The sequence below is a fragment of the Siniperca chuatsi genome, linkage group LG20 (assembly GCF_020085105.1).
Source record: "Siniperca chuatsi isolate FFG_IHB_CAS linkage group LG20, ASM2008510v1, whole genome shotgun sequence".
In the NCBI taxonomy this organism is placed as follows: domain Eukaryota; kingdom Metazoa; phylum Chordata; class Actinopteri; order Centrarchiformes; family Sinipercidae; genus Siniperca; species Siniperca chuatsi.
In genome coordinates this window covers 19134391-19161069 of record NC_058061.1, presented here as the reverse complement: position 1 = coordinate 19161069, position 26679 = coordinate 19134391, and the positions used below count along the sequence as shown (strand labels likewise).

Here is a 26679-nt window from a genome sequence, read left to right as displayed (position 1 = left end):
GTGTGTGTGAATGGGTGAATGTGGCAAGTGTTGTCAACTTTGAAGGGTCGGTAGACCAGAAAAGCGCTGCAAGTCCATTTACTATTTAGTCAATCTTGGAACGGCCAATGTTTTGGGGCCTCTGGTGTATCCAGACAACAGATATCTGGGCCAAGACTTCCTCTTTCGTTCGCTGGTCATTGTTTACAGTCCGATTAGCAATCGTGGAACCCATCAGCTATCGTCTCAAGACGATTTGAATGCAGATAAATTAAAAACAGCTAATAAAAAGCTAATCTCTAGGGTCCCGAGATTGATAAAAGACGATAGCTCCGAGACTGCATTTCTGTTATGTTTGTGCTAGCAGAGTAGCAGGAAAACTCAAAGGAATAGGACCCAAATGCAGACTAGGAGGCAGAGCAGGTGAAGTTCAATGATTTAATTAAGAACAGATTGCTTACATGGAAAATCAGGCAGAGGACAAAACCAAGGGAGCAGTCCAAGCAGGCAAATGTATCCAAAAGTGAAGGAAACCCAAACCCAGTTACATTAAAATGCTGCTTACACAGTAATCAGCAATAAGAAAAAATTATTAATATTGTAGGTATGATAATAACACTGACGGGAGTCATTCTGAGTACTTTAACTTTACTACTACTACTTTTACTTTGCATACTCTTACATACTCTACATACTTACTTCCATTCCATACTCCTAGACTGTTGTATTCATACTTTTACTTAAAGCTGCATTAACAGATTTTTTGGCCACTTGCGGGACAGCATAACAAGCTGTAAAAACAACACTGACATATTGTTAATTTACATTGCCTCCTCCCAGGCAATGCTTGTATGGCCCTAAACAACACCATGCCAAGAGCTTTGTTAAATATAAACTCAGTCCTTTCCCTTGCTGCGATTCCCCATGAGCTTTGTGGAGGGTATGAAATTGCAAAAATATAGTTAAAAACACATTGAACTACATAAAAAAAGCAAAAAAAACAAAAAACAAACAGTCGATGACACAGACAACCATCACAAACTAGAGAAAGAACCATCTCCAGAAGGAGACGTCTTAAATGCCGTTGTGTTTTGACCCTCAGGGCCACCGCATTTAAATATTCGTCAGAGGGAGAATTCAGGGCCCCTCCAGCTACAGCGCGATCCACTGAGTTTGTCTTAATGACAGCGAAATCCACACAAATGTCTCCAAGTGCTGCAATTATCCTACCTATGACGGAGAACAAATGCAGGGTGAAGCCATGCAGTTAGATAGAACAGGGCACGTGGAGGCGGTGGCGAAGGATTCTAATGGCGGGGACACACAGGAGGTGGAAGCGCCGAGAAGCGCCATGCTAGGTAAACAAGCAATTCTGCTCCTCTGTTCTCTTCTAATCACAATAAAGAGCTGATCTTTATAATAACCTCATGAATTTATAACTTAAAGCTTTTTATGCGTTTCTGCAGGGAGTGGCTTCTTCTATAAGTTAAAAGGTGTGATGATCTGGGAGCACACACACACACACACACACACACACAGACAAGCAGACACACAGGCTTGTGTGTCTGAAAAGCAACATGCCAACCTCTATGTACTGTCAAGCAGTCATTTTAATGTTTTTTAAACATTAAACATTAAAAAACATTAAAAATTCCATGCATCTCATTCTAGGTGAGGAAGAAAAAGGACAGTTATATGCAGTGTCTATCAGTTGTCTATTTTTAGTTTGTTTTTAACAATAGTAAAGTAGTAAGTAGGATTGAAGGTTTATTACTTCCTGAGAATATATCACGTGTTTCCTGGAAAAAAACTGGATTTCTCACCATAACTGACATTTGATTTTAATAGAATTGTGGATAATTAATCATAAAATGGTGTTTATTCTAATTTTCTGATGTTATTATTTTAAATATGTTATATTATGTGGTAATATTATTTTGTAGAACAACAATTCCTTTTAAAAGTACATTATCCGTCCATTATGAGATGGAAAAATCTTAACATCAACCATACAGAATCATTTAATCCACTGCTTTTGATTATCTCATCTTATCAGTTTTAATATTTATGAGTGGTTACATGGTAGCATATGACCATTTTATAGCTTATTACTGCATGGAAAAAAGAAGGAAAATCCAATGCATGCAACTGTTTTGTCATGTTACTCCATTATTATTTTATTGCTCTTGGATGTTTAGATGTAACATTGGGACATTAGGATCTGCACACGATGCTTAGCCTGTTGAATGTTACTCTGAGCTCTGATTTGGGGATGGCAGCATGCATGTCTGATTAAGCCACTTGCTGAACCACCTGCCTTTGCATTAACAGATTTTGCATTCTGCTTTGTTAATCGTAAACTGCCATTTTATAATATGAAAATAAAGCAATTGGAAGCTGAAAAGTTTAACGAGTTCTATTATCATAATAATGGCATTGGGTTGGACTTATTTATTGGAGTATTTATTTATGGCAGGTAAGTGGTAGCATTAATAAGGCTTGAAGAAGGCGTCTTTGTTTCAGTACATATGGGTTCCTGCAGGTATTTTTCCCAAGAAAAAGGAGTAGGTTTTGGTGAGAACTCTTGGGAAATACAGGAATCTAAATTTCTGGTGTTCAACCCTATTTGTGAATTTGTGGACAACAACAATGCTTGAACTTTACAGGCTATGGCTATGTCTTGAGATGTATTTAACTGTATTATGACTGAACTCTCCCTCTGCTGCTGCACTGTTCACATACTGTATACACACTTTAGTATCAGCCACAGCTGAATAGCAACAGGGTAGGGTAGAGTGGGGAGGGCAGCGAAGTGATTTCGCCCGCACCAGAGTGACTTTTTGAAAGTCAGCGGATGCATGCGCAAAATTTCATAAAACGTGGAAACAACATTCAATCGTGAGTTCAGAATTACCCGCACGACAATGTCGAATGTTTGCTTTAGTCTTCTGTATTCTGACATAATGAATCCTCCTTGTTTGCTGCACCCAGTGGTCAATACATGCGTTATTTGGAAGTGGGGCCTGTATTATAAAAATTTCCACAACTGCCAGTAACTGCAGGTGTCGCTAAATCAACCAAGACTGAAATCTTATGGATTGTATCTTTAATACCTTCATTGCTTAAAGTCACATTTAATTGTATCATGAAGTTAACATGACTTAACACCGTATCTACACAGGCTGCGCAGTGAAAGCAACATGTGAGTAGTGCCGAAGTAGCAGCTTCAGCCCTCCGTCAACGTCTACACAAGCCCAATGTCTACACAAGATGCATTCAGGAACAGTACGGCAAGATGCAGAGCCCAAATAAATAAATATATAAAAATCTTCTTGGGGTCGTGGTTCCTCACGTAAAGTGTGAGGGAAACATCTGTCATCAAGCAGTCTGTGTAGACAGCTGTGTTGATTAAAATAGAAGTGCATCTTCAGCTGAGGCAAGCCTTAAGAGTCTTATTATTTATTATTCATGGTTTATTTGATAGGGACATACAGTATACATAGACAAACTGAATACAGCTATCCAATGCAAGTATCACAGTGTTACAGCAGATGCTAATAAACACTATCAGTCATGCTAGTGGCTTTATTTTTAATGTTATTTAACTTTTCGGTGCATTTAGTTCAATGCACTGCTGTGCCTATCAGCATGCTAACATGCTCACAATGACAATGCTAACATGAAAATATTTAGCAGGTATAATGTAACCATCTTATTTTAGCCTGTTAGCATGCTAACATTTGCTAATTAGCAACACAAAGTACAGCTGAGGCTAATGGAAATGTAAATTTTTCCAGGCATTTGGTGGTAAACCAAAGTAGTGGACAAATTTTGACCTGATGATGGCACTACATGAAAAATGGGTGACCATGAAAGTTATTTCAATTCATGCGCAGGAGAACATGAAAGCCTCTATTAAATTGAATGCTTAAATAATTATGTAGTTATTTATAGAGATATTTCACACAAAAACACATATGTCAACCTCTTGGTGGCACCAGAGAAAAAATTTGGGGATCACAATAGTCATTAGGATTTATCCATGGGGACCACTAATATCAAATTTCATTGTAATCCGTCCATTAGTTGTAGAGATATTTCAGTCTGGACCAACCGACCGGCACTGTCATCCTTGCTGCTAGCTACAAAAATGATGCTGTATAATGTATATTGATGGGTTGTGAAATAAATGTATGTATGTTTAATTTTGTTATTATGAATTCAACTGAAAGTTCTGACTGTTCCACTGTTCTTAGCCAGATGTGTAACATGCTTTTTTGATTGCTAAAAGCAATAATTTAACTTCTTTCCATTTTCATAATTAATTTTGTTATTACGAATTCAACTGAATGTTCTGACTGTTCCACTGTTTTACAGAGACATACAGATATGACGAGGGAGCAGATGTTCCCCCTTTTCACGCTTGATTTCACTGATTGGGATTTAGCCAGATGTGTAACATGCTTTTTTGATTGCATTTTGAAAAGCAATAATTTAACTTTTTTCCACTTTCATAACCTACTTTCCTAAAACATATGTGCATTATGCTGTTGCATGAAAAGTGCTGATCAGCATGAAATAAAGTTTCTGCTGTGAGTCATATTTGTCTGTACATTTTAAGCTGTCAAGAGCAAATATGATATGCACCCTACAAATTACAGTATAGACAGTAGCAAAAAAGGACTACTGTAATTTAGGACTACTCCAGCTTAGTACCACAGTCCTTTTTCTGCCGCAGTCCTCCATGCAAAAATACATGATATGTAACCAAAAAAAGGAATAGCATCATGCAGCAATTTTAGCTCCCATCTTATTTATTTAGCAACATGAGTCCAGCTCATGTTCATGTATTAGTCTAAGTGCATCTGCTAATGTGTGCCAGCTAATCTCCTGTCCAGGTCACACAGAGAGGCCAATAAGTGGCCTAATGTGTGCAAAGATTGTTTGGCACAGCAAGGGGCTTGTGGGAGTGGAAGCAGTGTGTGTGTGTGTGCGAGTTTTTTCGACTTCTGATGTTCTTCAGTTGTATTTGCATGTCAGTGTGAGTGAGTGCGTTCTTTGTGTGTGTTTGAGGTTGTGACAGAGGTCCTTCAGGATCTAAAGTACTCTCAGTCACAGAGAAGATGAGGGTTTTATGGCTTTTACGTCACAGTTAACAAGTTATCTGAAGTACATATTAATAACAAATGAGAGAAAAAAAGAAAAATCACCAAGATGTGACAGTAGGTATAGAAATGCATAAATTAAAAGGCACTCTATGGAGTTTTTGACCACTAGTGGTGCTGTAGAGCAAAATTTTGATGAGCAAGTATCTTTATAGTTTGTATCTTGTGTTCTATCAGCATGCACATAACATCGCACACTACACGAGCATTAGTGTAACATGATACACATTTCTGCTGAGAGCAGAGGGTGATACTGTTAATCGATAATAGGTGGTGGGAATGTGCCATTATGGCAGCAATGCAACAATAAAAGGAGAAGAAGAAGAAGAATGCAAGCTGATGTATACAATGCTCATTTTAAAACTTTCAAAAAAGTTGAGATCAATTCAAATCAATTTCAAGTTCAATCTTGACCTTGAAAACAGCACTTGACTAAACAATCTTAACTCAAGGTCAACTTACTCACCTGTTCTAGAGCTTTTGTCCATATCCCATGGTCCTTATTAGCAGATGGAGTATTCTCAGTTGTTGAGGAACTGTAAATGTTCAAACAAGGTCTGTTTCCAAACTCGAGAATGAACTGTCAAGCTCAACTTTTAAACCTGCAATAATTTTTTGGCCCCTTGGGGGCAGTGGAAACAAGCTGTGAGCACAACACTGATATATTATCATCTTTTAAATTGATATGGCAAACTCGCAAATAGTAAGCTTGAGTTGGAAATGCATTCAAAATGCTATTAAGGCTTTAAGGATACACATAATGCATTAATTCATTAATATAAAAACACCAAATATACCAATTGGCACCATATAAATTTGGACATTATTAAAGCAGCACACATACACAAAGACATTAGCACGTTTGTGTCAGTTCACTTATGAAGGGTTAAAGCACAGGTCCATTTTGAGAGCTTTTATTTGTGTTTCTGCAGATCCTGAGGACAACAACAGACAGGGCCAAAGGGATGAAGACTGAAGACGGCAGAACAGGTTGAGGCAGAGGCTACTACTGTATCTCAACAGAGGGGGAGAGAAAGATGGAGGTAACTGGAGGGACACAGGTGAGAGAGAGATACAGAGAGAAGAGGTGATAGTGAAATGAGGCGATAATTGATTTGTTGAAAATTAATTAAATTCAAAGTAGAGAGAAAATGGGGCAAAATTTGTCACAACAAAAAGGACTATAGAGGCGGTAAAATTAGGAATGGAGTCTATGTAACTCTGTGTGAGCAAGAATGGGGGGCTAATAGCTTTTTTCGGCGGCTGGCTCATCAACCCTGGAGCGCTCGCCTGGCAACTACGCACGCCGAGAGATGTGGTCACAGTTGTCATAGAGACGAGGCACACGTAAAAGTTTTTACCTCCCCACCTTTTTCAAGAGGGAAGTCATTTGCAACTTGGAGAAAACAACGTTTTCCATCTACGCCACTTCTGCATGCCCTCACTTTATTTAGAACGTCATTTGATGCACATCAGCATTTTGCCAGGCAGTTGGCGGTTATTTTTTCTTTAATTCAATTTTATTCATGTGTTAACTTAACTCCTCAAGTAATAGTTAATGACAAACCTGGTAAAAATAACTTGTTGCTATGATTTATTAGAGCCAATCTCAGCTACCGACCAAATTACACTCTTGTTGACCACAGATACATTCATTAAAGTGATCTCTCCTCCTTTCCAGTCACACACACACACACATACACACACACACACTTACATGAGTGCCAGGCCGAGGTAGTTGGCAGTGCTGCCCCAGTACATCGGGTTCTCTGTGATGTTGAAGGGAAAACCTGTCACCTTCTCATCCATCAGGATGCCAAAGTAATCACCTGGGAAACCAATACAGACACACAAACACACACACACACACACACACACACACACACACACACACACACACACACACACACACAATGGGTTAATGATGTAACAGGTTGAGCTGAGAGAATTTATTGAGCTCTATTTGACACAAACACTGCATTTCATAACTAAAGTCTCTCCATTTTTATACCCGTTTTTCCTGTTTAGTGATGCAGGAGGCTAGAGCCTATCCCAGCATGCACTGGGCGATTAGCAGGGAACATCTCTGGAGGTGTAATGGCTCCAAATTTGTCTCCAGGCACCAGTTTATCAGCCAGTTCTGGTGGACTGTTTCACACTGTTGCCATGGTTCTCGCTGCGTCGTCAACCTTGATGTCTTGTTTTAAACTCAGACCAGACAGATTTTGGTCAGGTCATCATGCTACAGTTATTTTTGACATGTTTCTGACAAACAGCTGACACTGAAGTCAGACTGAGGAAGCCCTGCCAGGGAAATGACTTTAGCACCACACAGCCTTGTTAATGTTACACTGTCTGCCTGCCCCACTGTCACTTGGCTGTTACTGATGTCAACAATATGACGACCGCATGGATATGACCTCATGTGAAAACTCTGGGTGAAAGTTTGGTTTTTGTAACACTTGTGGCAAGAAATGAGCCAGAAAATATTAAACTGAAATTTTAATTCTTCTCCTTTTTTGTGTAAGGAAACATAAATAATGATGATATTATGTATATTTGTCCATTTTTCAAAAGAGGATAGAACAGTGTCCAAGGTTTAATCAGCTGAATGGGTGTTGCTCATGGAAGGGGTTGACAAACATTTAGTAAGTGTTGCTAGGAGACCCACTGTTAACTTATGTCATACCGTGAATGTATTAGGAGAGCTGGATACAGCACGTCCCCCACAGACCACCATTAAAAAAAAGACTTCTATAACTACTGACAGCTTGAGCTGCAAAGAAAGTCAATTATTAATATTTGTATTACGAATTTTTAAACCATGAAGGTTTTATATATAAAACTTTCCCAGAGCCTAGAAAAGTGATTGTGCATGACATCATGCCAATGTAAAGTCTATGGGCCGAGCGGGTCCGAGCATGCGGGGCCAGCCACTAATGCACTAATGCAGTGGGCCGCACAATATGGAAGCAAACCAGGCAGCGGCCAAACTTTTTTGGCTTATGTACAGGGCGAGCAATTTTCATTCAAATGATTAGGCGCCATCTTGGAGTCTGGTATCCAGTTCTCTGCTGTTCAGTTTGTATTCCACTTGGAAAGCGGAAGCCAGACAGCTTAGCTTGCTAACGTTAGCTCTGTTTCCCACTAGACATTACTTTTCGAAACCTGCCGAGTGCCACTGTCAAGCTTCTGCACTCTCAGCGTTGTTTGTCCCACATTATTTAAAGGAGGGGGGTCAAGCTAGCGTTAGCTGTCTCTTCTTTATGGGTCCAGTTGTGATGATGGCAAATGACCAAACTGTCTCCCAGCATTAAGTATTCTTGTGAGCTCAATAATCTGTACCGTGTGATTTGAGTCATGACAGAGTAACGTACAGGGTCACAGAGTAACATAGGTGGTGCTCAAATCACACACAGTACTAAGCACCGGCTAACAACGTCAGTTCCCCAGCTGGTTAACTTTCTGTGTGGTTGTTGGAATTGTATTGATATTACAAACAATTTTTTGTACCCATCCACACAGTTTGACAAATCAAATTACTGCACCAACATTGTCAGTCAGCAGCAGAAATTCACGCTCCCTGGACAACACTTATGCCACATTTCCACCACGCAGTCCAGTTTGTTACACATTAGAACAGCTATTTTCGCATTTCCACTGGCAAAAGTTGTGGATGGTACCAATAGAACCACTCCATTCCATCCCGTTTTTTTGTTACCCCTCTGTTGAGGTACCTAGCACACTGGCCCAGGACTTTAAAGGTGGCGCTAGAAACACTGCAGTCCGTTGATTGGTCAACAGAATCGTCACTTCTTGTGCGACAAAGGACTCAATGCACAAACCCGCCATTTTTAAATATCCCATCAATTGCAACGGAGCTTGCTGGCTGCAGTCTTTTCTCAAACAAAGTTTGTCTCATTGTTGTAAAAAACAGCCACATACTGAGAAGAAAATGGTGTTTGTTTACGGTGTAAACGCAAAACAGATCTAGGGTTTAGGTACATGTAGGTAAGGGTTAGGTATGGGTTTCAAGGGTACTATACCAAAAATGGTGGAAACGCGGCTCTAGGTAGGGAGCGCCATCACTAAATATGCATACTTATTTCTAAGCAAAAATGTATTTCAATTTCTGTTAAATTTTTCAGTAAAAGTAATTTTAGCATGTTTCTTCGGTATTGGAAGCTTGTGGTAAACAAGATATTGATGTCAAACAAGTGTGTGTGTGGTTACTTGCGCAGTGTGGGTCTTTAGCCAATAAAACACCGGGGGCAGCTTACTATTGTTTGCTATGTAATAAGTTTCCCAGGTATTGTGTGCACACAAACACACACGGACATTCAAATACTTATGACTCCCTCGTCCACCCTCCTACACACACAATCACATTCACACACCAGTAGGTAAAACTGACCTGTTGAATTACACATGTGGTGCTGCTGGCCCTGTCAAAGAGAGACTGTTAATGCCCAAGTTATACAACAGTTTTCATTATGTATGCTCATGTTAACAACACAAAAAGGGCAGGATAAAAAAGAGATTATATAAACAAATGTGTTTGGTTTTGAATAGAAAACCAGCTGTAATTGGACTTCAAACTATATGCTAACCTCATTTTTGACCTCCAAAGTGACTACCGGTAACCCATTCAGATTTGAAAGCCAAGCATAAATTTTTTTGTGTGTTCCTGCGTAACTGTCGTTTCATTGTGGTTGTGAAAATGGGCAATCTGGATTTGCTGAAGAGTAGTGATAGCACTGTGGTAGCCTAGAGGTTAGAGAAGTGGGTCTGTGATCAGTAGGTTGTGATCAGAGTTTGGATCCTGGGCCAGTCGGCCAATACGTTAACACTCTGTGTGTAATTTGATTGAATTTGGATCTTTGTTTCTACCCCTGTGCTATCAGTTTGAATCACCAGGTTGTAGTGACTCAAAGGGCTTAATATAGAGCAAATCAGACACATCAAATTACAGCACACACTCACAGGCTATATCTTCTAGTATATGTGTGTGTATATCTTTGTGGGTGCCCATGGCAGGAGGAAATGGAAAGGAAATACGATGCAGGTAGATCGTGGTGAGGATTAAATCTCACCCCCCACATACGCACGCACACATACACACCCTTGTAACTTAAAATGAGTTCAAAAGTAAATTACGTAAATAATTGTAAAATAATTCCTGGATCACCATATTGGAAACAGCTAATGAGGAAAGCAAAGGTCATACAGTATCAGATTTAGGGAGCTACAGTATGTAACAATAATGATCTCATCCCACAGCAGAGGTATTTAATTTTTTTAATTCAATCAGTGACCTTTTTGTTGAGCTGATAGCATTACCTATCCAGCCCATGCTCACCAGAAAAACGGCCATAAAGGTCAATTGCATAGACTACATATAAAGATGGACGACATGTCAGCTCCCCAAAACTTAAGCCAAAACATCTTGGCTGGCTGCAGCCAAACTACAACCTCAAAGTACACGTCAAATTAATTTTTTCCAAAGATGGTTTATGTCATTTTAGTTAGTTCCTATCATGCTGATGTATGATGTGTTCGTTTTTTTGATACGTTTGGTTTTAATTAGTAATTTGATGCTATAAAAAGGGGGTTTCACGTTATGATTGACAGCTGAGCTGTGTATGGGCAGGACCTCGATACCGCAGCTCCAACTCCGATCACTACTGTGCAGAATCTGGCTCCAAATGACGTAAAAAGCGGCTCCCGTATCCGGGATATTTTGGCTTTATTTTTGCACAGTGGGAGGAAGTGACCTCTAATGGCCATAGTAATTATGATGGGAGCAAAGAAGGAAGTCAGGTGACGTTGTTTAAAGAGCGACAAAGTCCACGTTGGGATGTGGCTGGATCAAACAAACACAGAACTTTCATCCAGGAGACTGGGGTTTGTGTCCCGTGTGAAACCAAGTCTACGTTGACATTATTTAAAGGTTTAAGTTAAATAACGCCACGTGACTTACGTTATTTACGTCATGTGACTAATGTGACATACATAATGTATTTTAACCCAAACCACAATCTTTTCCTAAATCTAACCAAGTAGTTTTGTTGCATAAACCTAACCGAACTATGACTGTTTCACAACATTAATCACGTGTTTAACGTTATGTGACTTACGTTACGTGACTTAAAAGTACTTAAGCAGTACACCTGTTGCTGGTACTTTCCAACGGTCATATATGTCTTTTTGGGGAACGGTCGTATATATGTCATCCTGATGCTAGAGGAATGGCCATGAGTTTATTCACATCAATTTATTAAAAATACATGAATGTGTTCAGAAATTTTCATCGCAATATACCAATCATACTATGACATATTTCTTATACAAAGTTGATATTTCAGCCTGGCACTGGAGGAAAACTTGCAGTGCCCAAATTGGAAAGGGTTTATCCTCTGGGGAGCATGACTATACTAAGTGAATTTCCTAACTGATGTTTCTTGTGTACAAGTAGTAATTTTGGCCGGAAAGAAGATCAGGGGCCAAACAAAACAAATATTAGTACCGAACCCCAAGTGAACATAGACATCCATAGAAAATGTCATGATAGCTGTCGGTATCCACTGCTAGCCATACAAAAATGTAGAAACTGCATTCTCATAAATCACTGGATGCATATAATTATCTACTCTGTGCAGCAAATTAATGTTTTCCTCTGGGGATATTGAACATTTCTTTTACAATTCAGGCAGCAACAACTTGTCCTCAACTCCTCTCACCTCAGTTTTCTGGACTACTATCTGTTTACTGTTGCCCATCTGTGTTCACATGCGCCTGGGAATCTTGTCTATGAGCTGATATTGGCTGGGCCTGGTCTCTGGCGCTTCTCATCAGTCACACTGTTGTCCTTGAAAAATAACTTTGTTCACTGCTTTATAGACTTTAACGTTGGTGCTCCAAATGGTCAGAGAATGTAACATGCCAGCAGAGTCCCTTGTGAGTGGTTTGCTCAATCTGCATACAAAGTAGACTCCTGTTCATAAACACACACACACACACACACACACACACACACACACACACACACTCCTGCCAACTCCTGTCACCACCTGCAGCTCCCGCTGCCTCCCCTCTGTTGTCACAGTTGGGGATTAGTAGAGACAGAGCGATGGACTGAGGACATTCAGGACAGTGATGAACAAAGATGGTGCATGAGCTGAGACAAAAAGTCTGGATCTTGGAGATGACTCAGTGAAATGACTGACCTAGAAACTAGAAACCAGAGCTTGCCAAATGGTCATAATGGCAATGTCATACTCGTGTCCATTTGAATCAAGGCCTGGATGTACTCAACAGCACAACAAAGGAAAATAAACATGTTTGTCTCAGAGACAGATGCGAAGACATTTGTGTGCGCCATATGTGAGGACATGAAAGTGTTTGTTTGCACGCAAATGAGGACGGCTGTATAAATTGGTGCAACTGTGTCTGAGTTCACGTGTCTGTCCCCAAGTGCACTTATAAGTCTTCGTTAGGATACAGCATGTGTGTGCATCTTTCCCCAAAGATCCAAAGATCTTGTCAGACTGATTTTTATTACACATACAAGAAACTGGATTTGGTGTGTTGCTTACTGTATGAATGCCACCTTACTATTTAGTAATAAAAATAAATGCATGTTAAATAGTACACAATACATAGTACATACTGTAAGTAGTATGTAATAAATATAAATAGAGGAATGTAATTAAGACAGTCTGTACTTAAGTGCAACAATGTTTTGAGCTAAATGCTAATGTCAGCATGCTAACATACAACACAATGACAATGCTAGCATGCTGATGTTTAGCAGGTATAATGTTTATCGTGTTCACCATTTTAGTTAATGGTTGGGGGGGTGTATAAGCCTGTGGCTTCTTGACTTCTTATCTGGACTTTATACAAACCTTTGTGCATGCAAATAAAAAAAACCTTATTCCCCCAGAGTGTAATACACTACATCAAACTGCGACCTCAAAAAGGAACAGAGTTAAATTAACACCTCTCTGATACAGTGTCAACAACAATTTGAAAAAATTTAGCAAAGGTAGTATTGATTACAGGACTGTGGTATTAGATTGCATTATAGTGTTTCTGGTCACTAAAGTTAAATAATCCAGGAGAAATACAGTTCATCAATATGTAGAATCATTAAAAAAACACAACAAATGTTTCCTTTAAGTACTCAAAAAATAATTTTACAAGATAAAAGCACCAAACAATATTTACAGTATTTCAAATTGTAATTGCAGTGCTTTGATGTTTGTGACTTAAAGTGACTCAAAAACTTAATTTGCTTCATCAGGACTGTGTGGGTGTGGTTTGATCAGATTTGATTTGACAGTGACCAAACAATGCACCAACTCACTAGATTTTGATTGAAATAATGCTAAATTATGATTGGTGCACGAAAGTAGTAACATCACCCTTTTACAACTGAGCCCCGCCCACTTCAAACCAATGAGAACAGCAGTGTGAATAAAAAAAGAACAGAAATCTTGTACGTGAAATGACCATAACTGTTCTAACTTTGGCCGAAAATAGTGTGTTCATGTAGGATCCCTACAGGATCCTCTAGTGATGTCATTATACAACTGTTTTCACAGGGTGAGTACTAGTTCCTGTGACTAGAGAATGTAGCTTGACATGTAAAATCAGACTGCCCCTTTAATATTTGACACTGTGTTTGATACCCACCTAAGAAGGTTCCAGTGAATCCCAGAGACAGGAAGCTGCTGACCACCAGCAGAGTGCCCAGCACCATTAGAGTTACGCCAGCGTAGAAGACATCTGTCCTGTCCATCAACTCCCACCTGGCCTGGGCCTTCATCGCCACCGTCATACTGCAGAAAAAAACAAATCACAACCACCTTTATTTAACCAGTGTATTACTGTATATGCTCTAGTTTTGATGAGTAGTGCTAACTGCATGGACCTAAGCATGCAGAAGACCCTTTACGAACAGATCACGAGAGAGTATAACAAGATGTACAACTCTTCACATCTCGGCTATTGTGATGTAGAAATGCAGAAAAAGGGGCTGTTCTTCTGCCATATTTTGGCAATACCCCAAAAGGTCTCTGTTCAGTTGTTGTAAACTCAGATATGGGATTTTTTTCTTCACAAAGTACTCGTTAGTTTTCTATTGTGCAGATCATATTGATATGTAAAGATGAATTTTACATCAGTATTTTACTTTGTTGTTTTTAAATTTGCAGGTGTGAATATTGTCTTTAAATCAAATCAGAGCTTTGTAGGTGGGATTAAAGAATGGGGGACACCATCTTTCAGTGCAAAAGGTAGAAAAATAGTGACCCGAAAAATTGCTACAAAAATAGCAGCAAGTGTGGATGAGATCGACACAACTATACAGGTTGTGTTAAGTCGATTTATAGATTATATTTTATTTTAGATGCTGCATCAACATTTGTTTCATGAGTTATCCAAACTAGAAAATGAAACTGATAGCTGTTACCTAGGAAACATGAATTGCAAACCGGTGTCTATGCTCAACTCAAGAAGGTTTGTTAGAGAAGGATTCAGGAGGTTCCCAAAAATTCTTAATTATATGGTGTAATTGAAATCAAAATTACTTATATGTAATGTGTATAATAATAATTCTCATATAATTTTAATATTTTTTGTAGCACTCAATGGGCGTACAGTTTTCACAGTATTGATTCCCCATCGGAAGGAATTCGACCCCCTCCCAAACAATCCTGGCTCAAACACTGGTTAACTGCTTCTTGTAACCACAACCACAGCTTCAGAGGCTACAGCCAAGTACAGCTCTGTGAGCACAATGGTGCTTTGAGCTAAATGCTAACATTAGCATGCTAACATGTTCACAATGACATTGTGTTAAACAGTAAAAATGCTAATGATTAGCAAGTTTAATGTTTATCATGTTCACTATTTCAGAATTTTAGCATGCTAACATTTGCTAATTAGCATTAAAAGCAAAGTACAGCTGGGTTAATGGGAACGTCATACATTTTGCAGGTATCCGGGTAGAAACCGAAGTACTAGACAAATTGAACTTTTTGACCTGATGATGGAACTAGAGGAATCATGAAAGGTTGTTACAACATGAATGTCTGAACCAAATTTCATGGCAATCAATCCAATAGTTGTCTAGACATTTCACTCTGAACCAAAAATGTCAACCTCATAGTGGCACTAGAGGAACAGTCAGGGGATCACCAAAGTCATTAGGGTTAATCCTCTGGAGAGCCTGAATGTCTGTACAAATATTTGTGCCAATCCAACTAGTATATGTTCAGATAGTTCACTGGATATGGAAAAATTTTGACCTGCTGGAGGCACTCGAGGAAAGGTCAGGGCATCACCAAAGTCAGTAGGATTCTTCCTCTGGGGAAAACAAATGTCACGGCAAGCCCTCCAATAGTTGTTAAGATATTTCAGTCTGGACCAAAGTGGTGGACTGACCCATCAACAGACCGTCATTGCCATCCATAGAGCCACGCCGCTACCACAACTAGAAAATTACGTTGAACATGAGAACACGTTGTCAAACTGAATGATGAAGTGAAAACGAAATGTGAATTGACCCCTTGTGTCATTGAACATGGGCTGGTGAGCAGCAGTAGTGCAGCAGTTTTAGAGATTTAAATTCAAATCTATTTTTAAACCACCAGTGATGGGCCATTAGAATGCAAAGACCCAGCATCACTCCAAGTTTCATCATGCTTGAATGCCATCACTATGGGATCAACTGACTCTGAGATATCATCATGACATCATTGCATGGAAATACATTCAGGACAACCAGAGGAGTAATCACTGGAGATTGATAATTAATAATACTAGAGAGTCACATTTTCATTTTGTTCACCAAGAGTATTTCACTCACTCATTGAGTCCACCTTTGTTTTATTTTGTACTTCAGAGCCAATGTACATTGCATTATTTATGTTTGAAGTGTGATACCTGTAACTGGTAACACAGAACAGGAAGTTAGTCTCAATGCATCAAACTAGCCTTGTAGCACACAAAAGCCTCACTAATTGAAATGATCAAGCACTTTTTCTGTTGAAAACTCTCCCACAGTCTCTTCTAATGCATCGACTGCATGTATGTGTGTGTGAGTATAGAAGGACAGAGACTGCTTGTTAGCTAGAGTGCTTTTAACTTTCCCTGACGTCACCCTCAGCTGCAGTCTGCGCTGACAGATGATGTGAGGGTCGTGCGCTGCCTAAGTGTGGTCACAGTAAAAGCATTTTCATTTTGTATCCACTGTGTACTCCTACGATGTTTGGATGAAGAGTTTCTGAAAGGGTGAGTGTCTGCTTTAAAAGGTGCTCAGTTTGGTTTTAATGTTGCCTGTATATAAAAGATGGTACCTGCAGAGTGCTAACACAAAGAATGAACTTTTACTAAGATGTAACAATTGATTTAAACTCAGGAGTGAATTCAGTTGTTTTTGGCAGTTTAGAATAGCACTACTTAAAATGTGGTGGCACCAAATAACTGTCTCAGCCTTGTTCCAAGTCTGGTGTATAGTTTGAAAGAATTGGAAACATAACTCATGCTTTTAAAGACAATGAAATGAAGGCAAACTGCTGTCCCCACTGATGATGGTATTCTTAACTGATATGAACACTAGAAGGTAAGTCACGGCAAAATGTGAAGACAAGTCTGTAATACTTTAAAGTTAATGTGACTATAATTGACTGTTTTTAACTCACCCAAAATAATCGTTATCACTCAGCTGACAAGTCCCTACATTTCTACTTTATATTACAAACTAAAAAATATTTTTAAATAGGATCCCAACTAACAATTGTTTTCATTATTGATTATTTTCTACATTTCAATAATATCAAAAATATTAAATGGGTGGAAAATAGTGAAAAACACCCATCACCATTTCCAAGAGCCCAAAGAGACATTCAGTTTACATTGATAGAAAAACAGAGAAAATCAGCAAATCCTAACATTTGAGAAGCTGAAACCAGAGATTGTTTGGTATTTTTGCTTGAGAAATTACTCAAATGATTAATTGATTAGCACATTTTCGGCAATTAAGTTTCCGTCAAATGACTCACCAATTAATGGACTGTTAATAGATTTGTTTCAGTGCTACTTATGAAGATGTAGGTTTATGTAACAGCAACAGCATGCATTCTGAAGCTTAAAACAAACTTAAAACAAGCTAGCAATAGGTGGCTAAAAGGTGTAGACGTCGCCATTTTATTTACCATTGTTTTTTTCGCCAAGTAGTTTAGACTCATTTGACTCATATAAAACCGCAATTTACTAGCAAAAAATAAAAACTTAAAAAGGATATCAAGTGTATTGTTGAGATGCAATATGTTTTGGTTCAGGTCCAGTTCAAAGTTGCTGATGATCATCAGGTTTAATGTTTACCAGGATTTAGTCAGTGGCTTGATCCGTCCACTATGAGAACCAAACCAAAGTAAAGGGGTTTCTAAATGTCCTTTCAGATAGTAAATAAATGTTGCTTCTAATGGGCAAAAAAACTGTGCAGTTAATGCTCCAGAAGAAAAAAAAATTCTATCTAGGTGTACAGGGATACAATGACATATAACAGCTTAAAATGCACAATATTTGTTTGACTAATGAATGAGGATAGATGGGAATCACTAGTCACTGTATTAAAGTATATTCTAAGCATTCCATGAAGAACTTGATGTACAGGCCTAAACATTTAGTTAATACTTCAATATGCATGAATGCAAGATCACTTGTGTAAAAATACACCTGTTTTACCGACATGAATCCCACATTGTAGCTCCAACAAAAATAATGTCCCTTTCTGACTAACTGAGATCCCAAAGATTCGACTTGTTATTAAGATATTCTTTTGGATAATAATTTAAGCCCTCAAAAAGCAAACTGTTTTGTATGGAAAGTGCAGCTTTAAGACTGATTGTAGCCTATTTCTGGTGAACCCCTTTGTGCTCTTCATTTTGCATTTTATGTAAATTGTGTTAAGGCTACTGTGTCTCGCAGCCTCTAAACGTTACTAAGCCACAGAATTCAAATGTTTAGTAATTCCAGCGTTGAAAGGGTAATGCTGTAAATTATAATGGAACACACACACAGATGCTGGGAGGGATGGAGTTTGGTGTGTTTGTGTGTGTGGGTTGCCGTCTGAATGTGGTGTACTTCCGTAATAAAAAAAAATGGCTCCCAAATCAAAACCAGGTTAGGGGTTAATAAGAGAAAACTGGGTTATGGGGTCTGTGCTGTGAGTCTTATGGCGTTCTCCCTTTGTCAAAGGAAGCAGGAAGTATAATGTGATGTTGGATTTTGTTCTGCCACAAAGAGCGACCCCTGGGCTTTCTGTTAAGTAAGATGGCCTAGGAAGGCAAACTGCTGGGATTTGGATTGGGAAAGCGGGTCTGGGGGACGGAGGTGTGAGTAAGGGGTTAGCGGGTGTGAGGGACTGACTGCTGGATGTACTGTTACAACTGATGACTAGTCACTGCTTATGTCAGAATCAAAACAATAAACATAGTAAGAGAAAGTAAAAAAGATTTTTTTTTAAAAAGTACTACAAAAGTCAAGAAATGTAAAATATATAATTGAAAAATATAAAATATGAAAAAAGAGCTGTACAGATCGAGCAGGAATGTGCAAAATATTGACCAAGTTGTGCACTCTGCAAATTGCTCATTGATGCATGCTTTTTTCATTTCACTTCCACACTGTTTTATAGTATAGTGTAACATTTTTTTGGGTGTTATCTGTGACTGTGGAGTCGGCGCATGTTAACACAGCAAGGATGATGGTATTAGATAGTATAAAATTAAAGACCCACTCCTCTGTACCTTTCAGGATATTAAAAAGAAAATCTGACTATAGAGAAAAACGGCATGATGAGGAGGAGGAGGAAGTATATGAGGGTCAGGGAAGGAAGGTTCAGTGTGGGAGTCGGACAAAGTCCCTTTCACAATGCGCCGCTTTACAGCAGAGCTTAGAAAAGAAGCACGAGGAGCAAGGCTGGTGATGTCACATAACCACACTTCTGCCTAAACTCTGGTCTTGTTTCTACAATTTCAGGCATTAAGCTTCAAATTCTCTTCATCTGAATCATCTTCCAAAACTGAATGTGTCAGACATAAGCAGGCTCCTCTTACTTCTGGCAGGATTACAAGCTTAAACAGTTACAGGAACACACACACACACACACACAATCGCTTCTGATATTTCAAACCAAAATAATAGCGAAATGCTGCAGAAATCTTGAACTATATTCTCTGACACAGCAGTTTTCAACAACCTTACTGTCACTTCCACCAGTGTGTATTTCTTTTTCTTACATTTTAACAAAAATAGATGTCTGAAATGTTCTTTCTAGTACTGATGCACTCGAAAGACACAAAATGTTATCTAAATGTTATCTTTAACTCATGCAGATTTAAGACATGTTACTTTTAGTTCTCCATCATATCTCTCCGCCCAGTTACATATTCCCTGTTCCAATCACCTGGTTGAAATGAAAGTCACAGAGAACCTTTGGTAAAAATGTCAGATTTGGTCACAGGGCCGCTCGTAGTAGTAGAGTCCAAGCAGGGCCACCGTAGGTGATGTTCTCTGCAACGTGTTTCAGAAAAAATGAACGAGATGAACTTTTTCCGCCAGGCCTGTTCAGTACTCTAGGAAGTAGCCCTTAATGTGGTTTAAAAGGGGAGGGAGGGACGTTTGTTGCTTATACCTCAACACACATGCACTGTGTTTTTGTGATAACAGATATTGATCTGCAGTACTCGGATAGTACCTGTGACCGAACAACACTACAGTCCTTCCAGACACTGAGTGGTTGTTCTGTATTTTGGCAGCAGCAGGGTGCAAAAGCGTTGTTATTGTGTGCATGTTAGCATGCTAATTTTAGTATTTATAAGTACAGCCTCACAGAGCCACTAGCATGACTGAGACTAAAGCTTTGTTCACACTTTAATACTGATGCGGACAGCTGCAGACTTAAATGTGGACAGCGGATGCACACGCCCTTCTATACATGCTACAATCGGGGGTCCTTTAATTGGATCCCCATTAGGGTCACAGACGCTTGTGGCCATGTGCAGCCATGAATTGGCCTTTAGTGTTGTTTGAACAATAATATGATTGTACTTTAGAAGAAACATCATTTTCCAAGCAATTCTTTAACATCACAATATATAAGAATTGTTAATGTGGTATGTTTTATTTAATAACTAGTTCTTCAAATGACACACTACCCCATTCTAGACTAAACAATGGAAATACCCATCATATTTCTAAACATGGGTTTTGGTATATTCTTTTTTTAGCTTTTAATATTTCCTGAGCAAAAACACAGAGGGAAGGGAAGTGTAACATTTCTACATTTAATACTTCTAAATGTGTAAATCCCAATCCTCCCATCTCATTAGACTTCCTGTTAAGCGGCAATTAAACACAGCGAGTTCATAAAAAATTGACCTGTTAAATTTGAGCATAATCAGTGGAAAGCATCACTGCTGTGTACTTAGCAGATAAAAATAGGCATTCTGTATCCATTGCTTGTCTGTCAAACAGCCTATAAATCTGTGGTGGAGCTATAAAAAGACACAGCTGTCAGTCAGCTAATCAGCACGCCAGTGAATCAGTCAGTTTTGTAAAAAAAAAAACATACAATGTTTGTATGTAACATGTATGTATTATAAAAGCCATATAGTATACATACTAAACTAGCATACAGTATGCAAACCAATTTGTATGACATGGTATGCAATCTATACAGAATTGGCCAAAACATGGAAAGTTTACATAAAAAGAATAGAAATTATGTTTGTGTAATAAGAGTGGCAGAGTGGCAGAGAACGAAGGCCAAACATTTAGGGAAAATAAAAAGCCACCACTTAGTGTAACACACGATTACGCAGCTGTTTTTGTCTCAATTGTGCATTGAGCTGACTGCAAAACATAAATATCTTCAATGTTTTCCAGCAATATTTAGCAAAATGTAGATGCAAAATAAAGCTTATTTCACTAGAATGGCCAGGGTGGCTTTTTGAAAACTTGAGTTGTAAAATGAAAGTTCAGATGACGTCTGTAGTTTTACTTGCATCATTTAATGTTTTGGAAATTTTGAATGCCTGAGGAGCTTTTCTTTCCAAACAATGAATGGGCCAGAGAGTGAATTCTGAAAGCTGTAAACCTCAGCATGTGGTGAAGTAATTGTTAGTCTTTGAGCAACCACATCGACCCCCTGGAAATATAGTCATTTCGTGCTGTGGGGCAGTCAAGATGTTACGTATTGCTCCCTTTCAAATGATAAACCATGCTGATTATATTCTATCAGGGTTGCACAGTTTTCAGAAATAAAATAGGTGAAGCTTGAACGCTTATTATTGAAGACTGCATTTTTTTTTCTCCATGGGAATGACTTGCTTTAACCGGCTTCCTAAGCGAGGTATTATAATGAAGTCGTCAGCAGTATGGCAATCCAAAATGCACACACCCCATCTGTACTTTTCTCTCCATCACATTAAGCAAAGCAGCAGTAGCCCTTGGTCTGATTTTATTTTAATTAGCAGCTACTCAAACTGCCACTGGGCAGCAGAGTGGACTAAAAAGTAAGGAGATCAATCCTGCTTCATGCTGCGCAGCATCCACCCAGCTGAGGTTGCACTGAGCAAAATGCTAGAAATAAACACACTTATCGATTTTTGAACAGCGTGACAATCCAGCTACCTTTCTAATAACCGATTTAAATGCCGCGGCTCATCCAGATTAACTGCAATCAACAGCAGATCATTATTACACAGCACACATTACAGTAGAGTGTCAATCGACACTTGATTATTACAGCTACACATGTAACGTGTGCTTGATGACACAGGCAGCACACGAAAAAGATTTTCTTCTGGGCGGATTTCTATCTGCCATGAAACTGTCTTCAATCACACATGACATGGAATTCATAGCACATATATGAATGTGTGTCAGCTATCACTGTCAAATATACCTAATAATACCTAAAAGAAAATAATTAATGAATACATTAATCACTCTGGAAATGCGGTTCAGAAAGAAGTTAAATGAAATGGTCTGCAAAATGTTCTAAGGCAGCAACAACAGTCTGCTGGCTCATAATGCTCAGTGGCTTATTTTGTACACTTGTACTTGTTTGGTGTCTTTTAATCAGCACTTTTATTACACCACTGAGTCCATCTTTGTACGTTCTCCATCACTGTCAACCACACGCAGTAGGCTATGTATACAAATATATGAAAATACGTTGTTTGTGCACTTTTCCATTTATCCAGTATAAACCCTGTCTTTTTGTCAGTTTACACATGTAAAGATCAGAAATAATGATTTCCAAGCCTATGATTCAATAAAGAAACACAACTACATTTTCTTTCAGCTACTGTACTTTTTACTTTTACATCGACACAAGTGTATAAAATAGGTAGGAGTGATGTCTGTGGAGCAGAGGCTCATTCCTGAATGAAGCCTGCACAGCATGTGAGAGATACAGCATATACAGAGAGATATACAGAGAGTGTCTGTTCTTAAATTCATGAGTAAAAAATATAAATTTTTATCTCATCATTTTTACATTTATTATAATTATGTTAAGTTTTTGTATTGTTCTGATCACAATTTGTCAAAACTAAATAGAGGTGAACGAATAACACAGCAGGTTAATCAACAGCTTTGTTTGTTGTTTGTTTGTTTGTTGAAAACTGTGTTTTCCCTTTGCAATACATTTTACAACTTTTCACGGACATGTTATGTTATGACCTTCTTCACTGTTTCCATTCTTCTACAATACAAGTAGACAAGATAGAAAGGCTACCAAAAACTAGCCTATTGATGCCTTTGGCTGTGTCCTTTGGTCACGTGACCCTTGCAGAGAGTCTCCCAAGGGAACGTAGAATCAGAGCCTACAGGTGGATGCTGGGGTGGAGGTGGAGCTTTAGAAATGCTAATGCCTGTGCTTTTAAATTTGCCAGCAAACAAAATGACAAAAAAGTATTCTACATTTTCTAAGCACTTATTGGCATTTCTTTATTAATTTCATTACAGTGCAATAGTGCAACTCAAAACATTTCAAATGCTATACATGTTATTTCAAAGAGTTACTTTCATATGAGCAAGTCCAGGTTGAACATTTGAGCATTCTGGCCATTGTTCACCCCATTCACAGCTTCTGTTCCTAGCATATCTGAGTAAATGAATTGTTACTACTATTTTTAGTTTCTCATGTTGCACTGTGTGTTGATAAACATTCTCTTTAGAAGCACAAGAGAAAACTGGCAAGACAATTTATCACTTTAATGCAGCTTGTTCTAAAAGCACTGTTGCCTGGCAACAGACATCACATCCTCCGAGAGAGGGATAAAAATCTTCTTGCACTGGCATACTGTATATGTGTGGTTTTGTTGCGGGCGGTTTGTCACCATTTTGATCCACACAGGGAGTTGTGGGAGTGTGTACTTCCACTGGGTACAGTATGATGGCAGGCATGGGGTGACACTGGCACATACAGAACCGTGGGCACAGATTAGGATGGGAGGAAGGAAGGCAAGAGAAGCACTGAGAGAGAAGAAAAGAGGACAGAGAGGTGGAAGAAAGAAGAAGAAGAGCGAAAGAAACAGGGTGAAAGGGAAAAATGCTAGAAATTGAACAGAATGACCAAAGGTTTATCAAAGTTGCTCAGCTGGGTGTAGTATTAAGCATCAACAAGAAAGTAGAAACAAAACTGGCCAATTGAGAGAAAAATTATATAAGACAGGCCTTCATTATGCATTTTACATTGTGAGTCAGTGGGTCGGGGTGGGCAGGAAATCAGCTGAATTACTTTAAAGCACCAAACAGGAAGAGGGCGCTGTTGAACAAATGAAGCTAAAGCTTTCTCACTTCCTGGTTCAAAGAAAGGCAGATAAAACATGTTTATTCTCTTTGGGTAAGAAAATATTAGTGAGAGAAACAGCAATGGCAAAGACAAGAGGTACAGGAAGAAACAGGGTTGGGCAATGTTGGGCAAGAGACCTGAATGTATTACTCATTAAAAAGTAAATAAATTAGTTCACTAATTACTCAACAGCAAAAGTAATTAGTTACATTACTCGTTACAATGCTTTTGTTACTCTTTGTAACGCTTGTCTCGTAGCTTTAAGAGTCGACTTCATAAAAGAACAGAAACAAATGGAATAGCTAGCTAGCTATAGCAAATATGTGTAGTCTGTAGTCTACAGTCTGTAGTGATTGCAAAATTCAGCAGACAAATTAACGAAAAATGTGAGCTGTAAAACTGCTTCACATTCAAACTGAACGCACCATGAGGCGACCAATGAAGTAAAAATGTTATAGTTAGTCACACAATGATGTGTTGATGCTAACCCAAAATGACTCATGCTTCTAATAAAATTTTAATTGATCAAAACTGAGCTAATGGAGCTTATGGAAATGAAGAGGCTAAAAATGAGTTGAGCAGAATAAGGAGAAAAGTGTGTGCTTCACCTGTGGCTGCGGTACACGTTGAGCAGAATGATGACGAAGCCCAGGCAGTAACAGGCCAGGTAGGGGCTGCCAAAGAGCCTGGAGAGTCTCTGTGTGCGATGCTCCCATCTCGCCACCTGACAAATGACAAATGACAGAGAGCAGAGGGCATGAGATGATGGTTTCCCTTAAAAATCCCATCAAGTAGCTATTGAAAGTGCCGGTGATCTCCTTATTATGCCCGGTGGTACAGTCCGGATAACAATGAGTGGAAACAAACTGCGTAGACAAAAAATATTTCAGTATATGGATGGATTGAAAAACAGCGCTAATTGGCTTGCAACCTAAAATGAAAGTTTGTAATGGTGATTTAGTTACTTAAAAGATAAATCCGCATTCACTGATTTATTTTGGCCACTTGGGGGAAGCACAACAAGCTGTAAACACAACACTGACTTATTATCAATATATTATCACCTTATAAAGTAACTATGGCAAATGTGTATGTTAGAAAACATTTGCTCACACATCCAGCAGACACTGAGCAACATTAGCATTTATTTATTGCAGTTGTGTTTCTGTTAACCTGATAAATGTAAGTCCAATATTCGTTCCTTCCTTTTTCTAGCTCTGGTCTGGTCTCCACTGACTCCTGAGGGAAATATCTGGCTCTTTAGCTGATAAACGCTGTTCACCAGCTAGTTGCTACAGTTTAGTGTTTTCAGAGATTTTCATTGAAAACAGCTGCCTACTGCTACTGGAAATGGCACTGATGACAGTGGTGACACTCTGGTGAAACAGTGGTGTTGTGGCCTGAAAATGGGAGCAGGTGTGGGTGATTACAGGCTGGTGAGGCCTGGCATATCTGTGACACCTTGCTTCAGCTGTTAGGGAAAAGTTCATGTTTAATGTAGTGGTTGGTGTAATGATGTCTTCATCATTTTAGGCATTGCTCTAGTGCGGATTAGCAGAGAAACAGAACGAGATGCTTCCTAGTTGAAATATCTTCAAACTAGACAGCTCAGAATCCATTCAGGAGTTGACAAACGGACTGACTGAGAGTCTATTCTAGTGGATGCAAATACTGACTGGCTGAAGAAGTGACTGAGTGAATGGCTGACTGACACTGTGTTCAGATTGAGTGGGTTTTATTCTGTACTTCAGAGGGATGTTAAGCCTCCAGAGTAAAAGCAGGACTCCATCAAGAAAACAAGCACCAGATAAACAGGCTTACAATTATGAACACAAGGGCCTTGTCAAGGGCTTTCCCTTGATTGCAAGGTGTCTGCATGATATGTAGCTTATTGATATAGTTTAACATGTTTATTTTGAGCTTATTCCCCCCCCCCTCTCAAAACGGCAGCGGCGGATGGCCGCCCACCATTGAGTCTGGTTCGGTCCAAAGTTTCTGCCTCTTAAAGGAAGTTTTTCCTTGCCACTGTTGGCAAATGCTTGCTCAAGGTGGAATTTGTTGGGTCTGTGTATATTATATTTGTTAATTATACAAAATTATTATAAAGAGTACGGTCTAGACCTGCTCTATAGGAAAAGTGCAATGAGATAACTTCTGTTATGAATTGGCGCTATATAAATAAAATTGAATTAAACTTGTTTGTGAAATCTGATGTGAAAGACCCACATCAAGTGCTTGGATTTGTGTATTTGGACAGCACAATCTCTTACAAGTCATTAAGTGGAATCATGGACATTTGTGCTGAGATTTTTCATCTGTTCAATCTGTTTATTTCACAAAAATATCAGTATTCAGATGAATACCAAAGTGAGCGGGGTCTACACCAGAAGTTGTGGGGAAGATACAACTCAGAATTGCATTGGGCGGCATCCCGTGATTGGTCTTTGAAAACTGGAGGTTGTAATGATAGCAGGCCAGGATCAAAATAAAGTTGGTTTTAAGCATCTTTAAAAAAAATGTGAAAAAGCTATTTTCAAACAAATGAGCCATTGACAAAAAACGACCATAATACAGTAGCTCATTGTACATTGCATAATTCTTTTAAAAAGCAGGATGTGTATGCAATGGGAGGAGGGCCAGATGAAAAGTGCCAGGCCTCAA

The 26679-nt window shown here is 38.9% G+C and overlaps 1 protein-coding gene across 3 annotated transcripts in view; it reads right to left on the bottom strand.

The window, feature by feature from the left end:
- pemt (phosphatidylethanolamine N-methyltransferase) overlaps positions 1-26679 on the bottom strand; it is a 67305-nt gene that overhangs the window by 11548 nt on the left and 29078 nt on the right. For 2 of the 3 annotated variants that reach the window (XM_044179196.1, XM_044179194.1), the window contains exons 3-5: positions 24627-24742; positions 13842-13987; positions 6862-6973 (exon numbers count right to left, since the gene is read on the bottom strand). In XM_044179196.1, coding sequence (XP_044035131.1) covers positions 6862-6973; positions 13842-13987; positions 24627-24742 — 374 coding nt within the window. Of the gene's footprint in view, positions 1-5610; positions 5681-6861; positions 6974-13841; positions 13988-24626; positions 24743-26679 lie in introns of all 3 variants that reach the window. The other variant, XM_044179193.1, reaches the window with a different exon arrangement.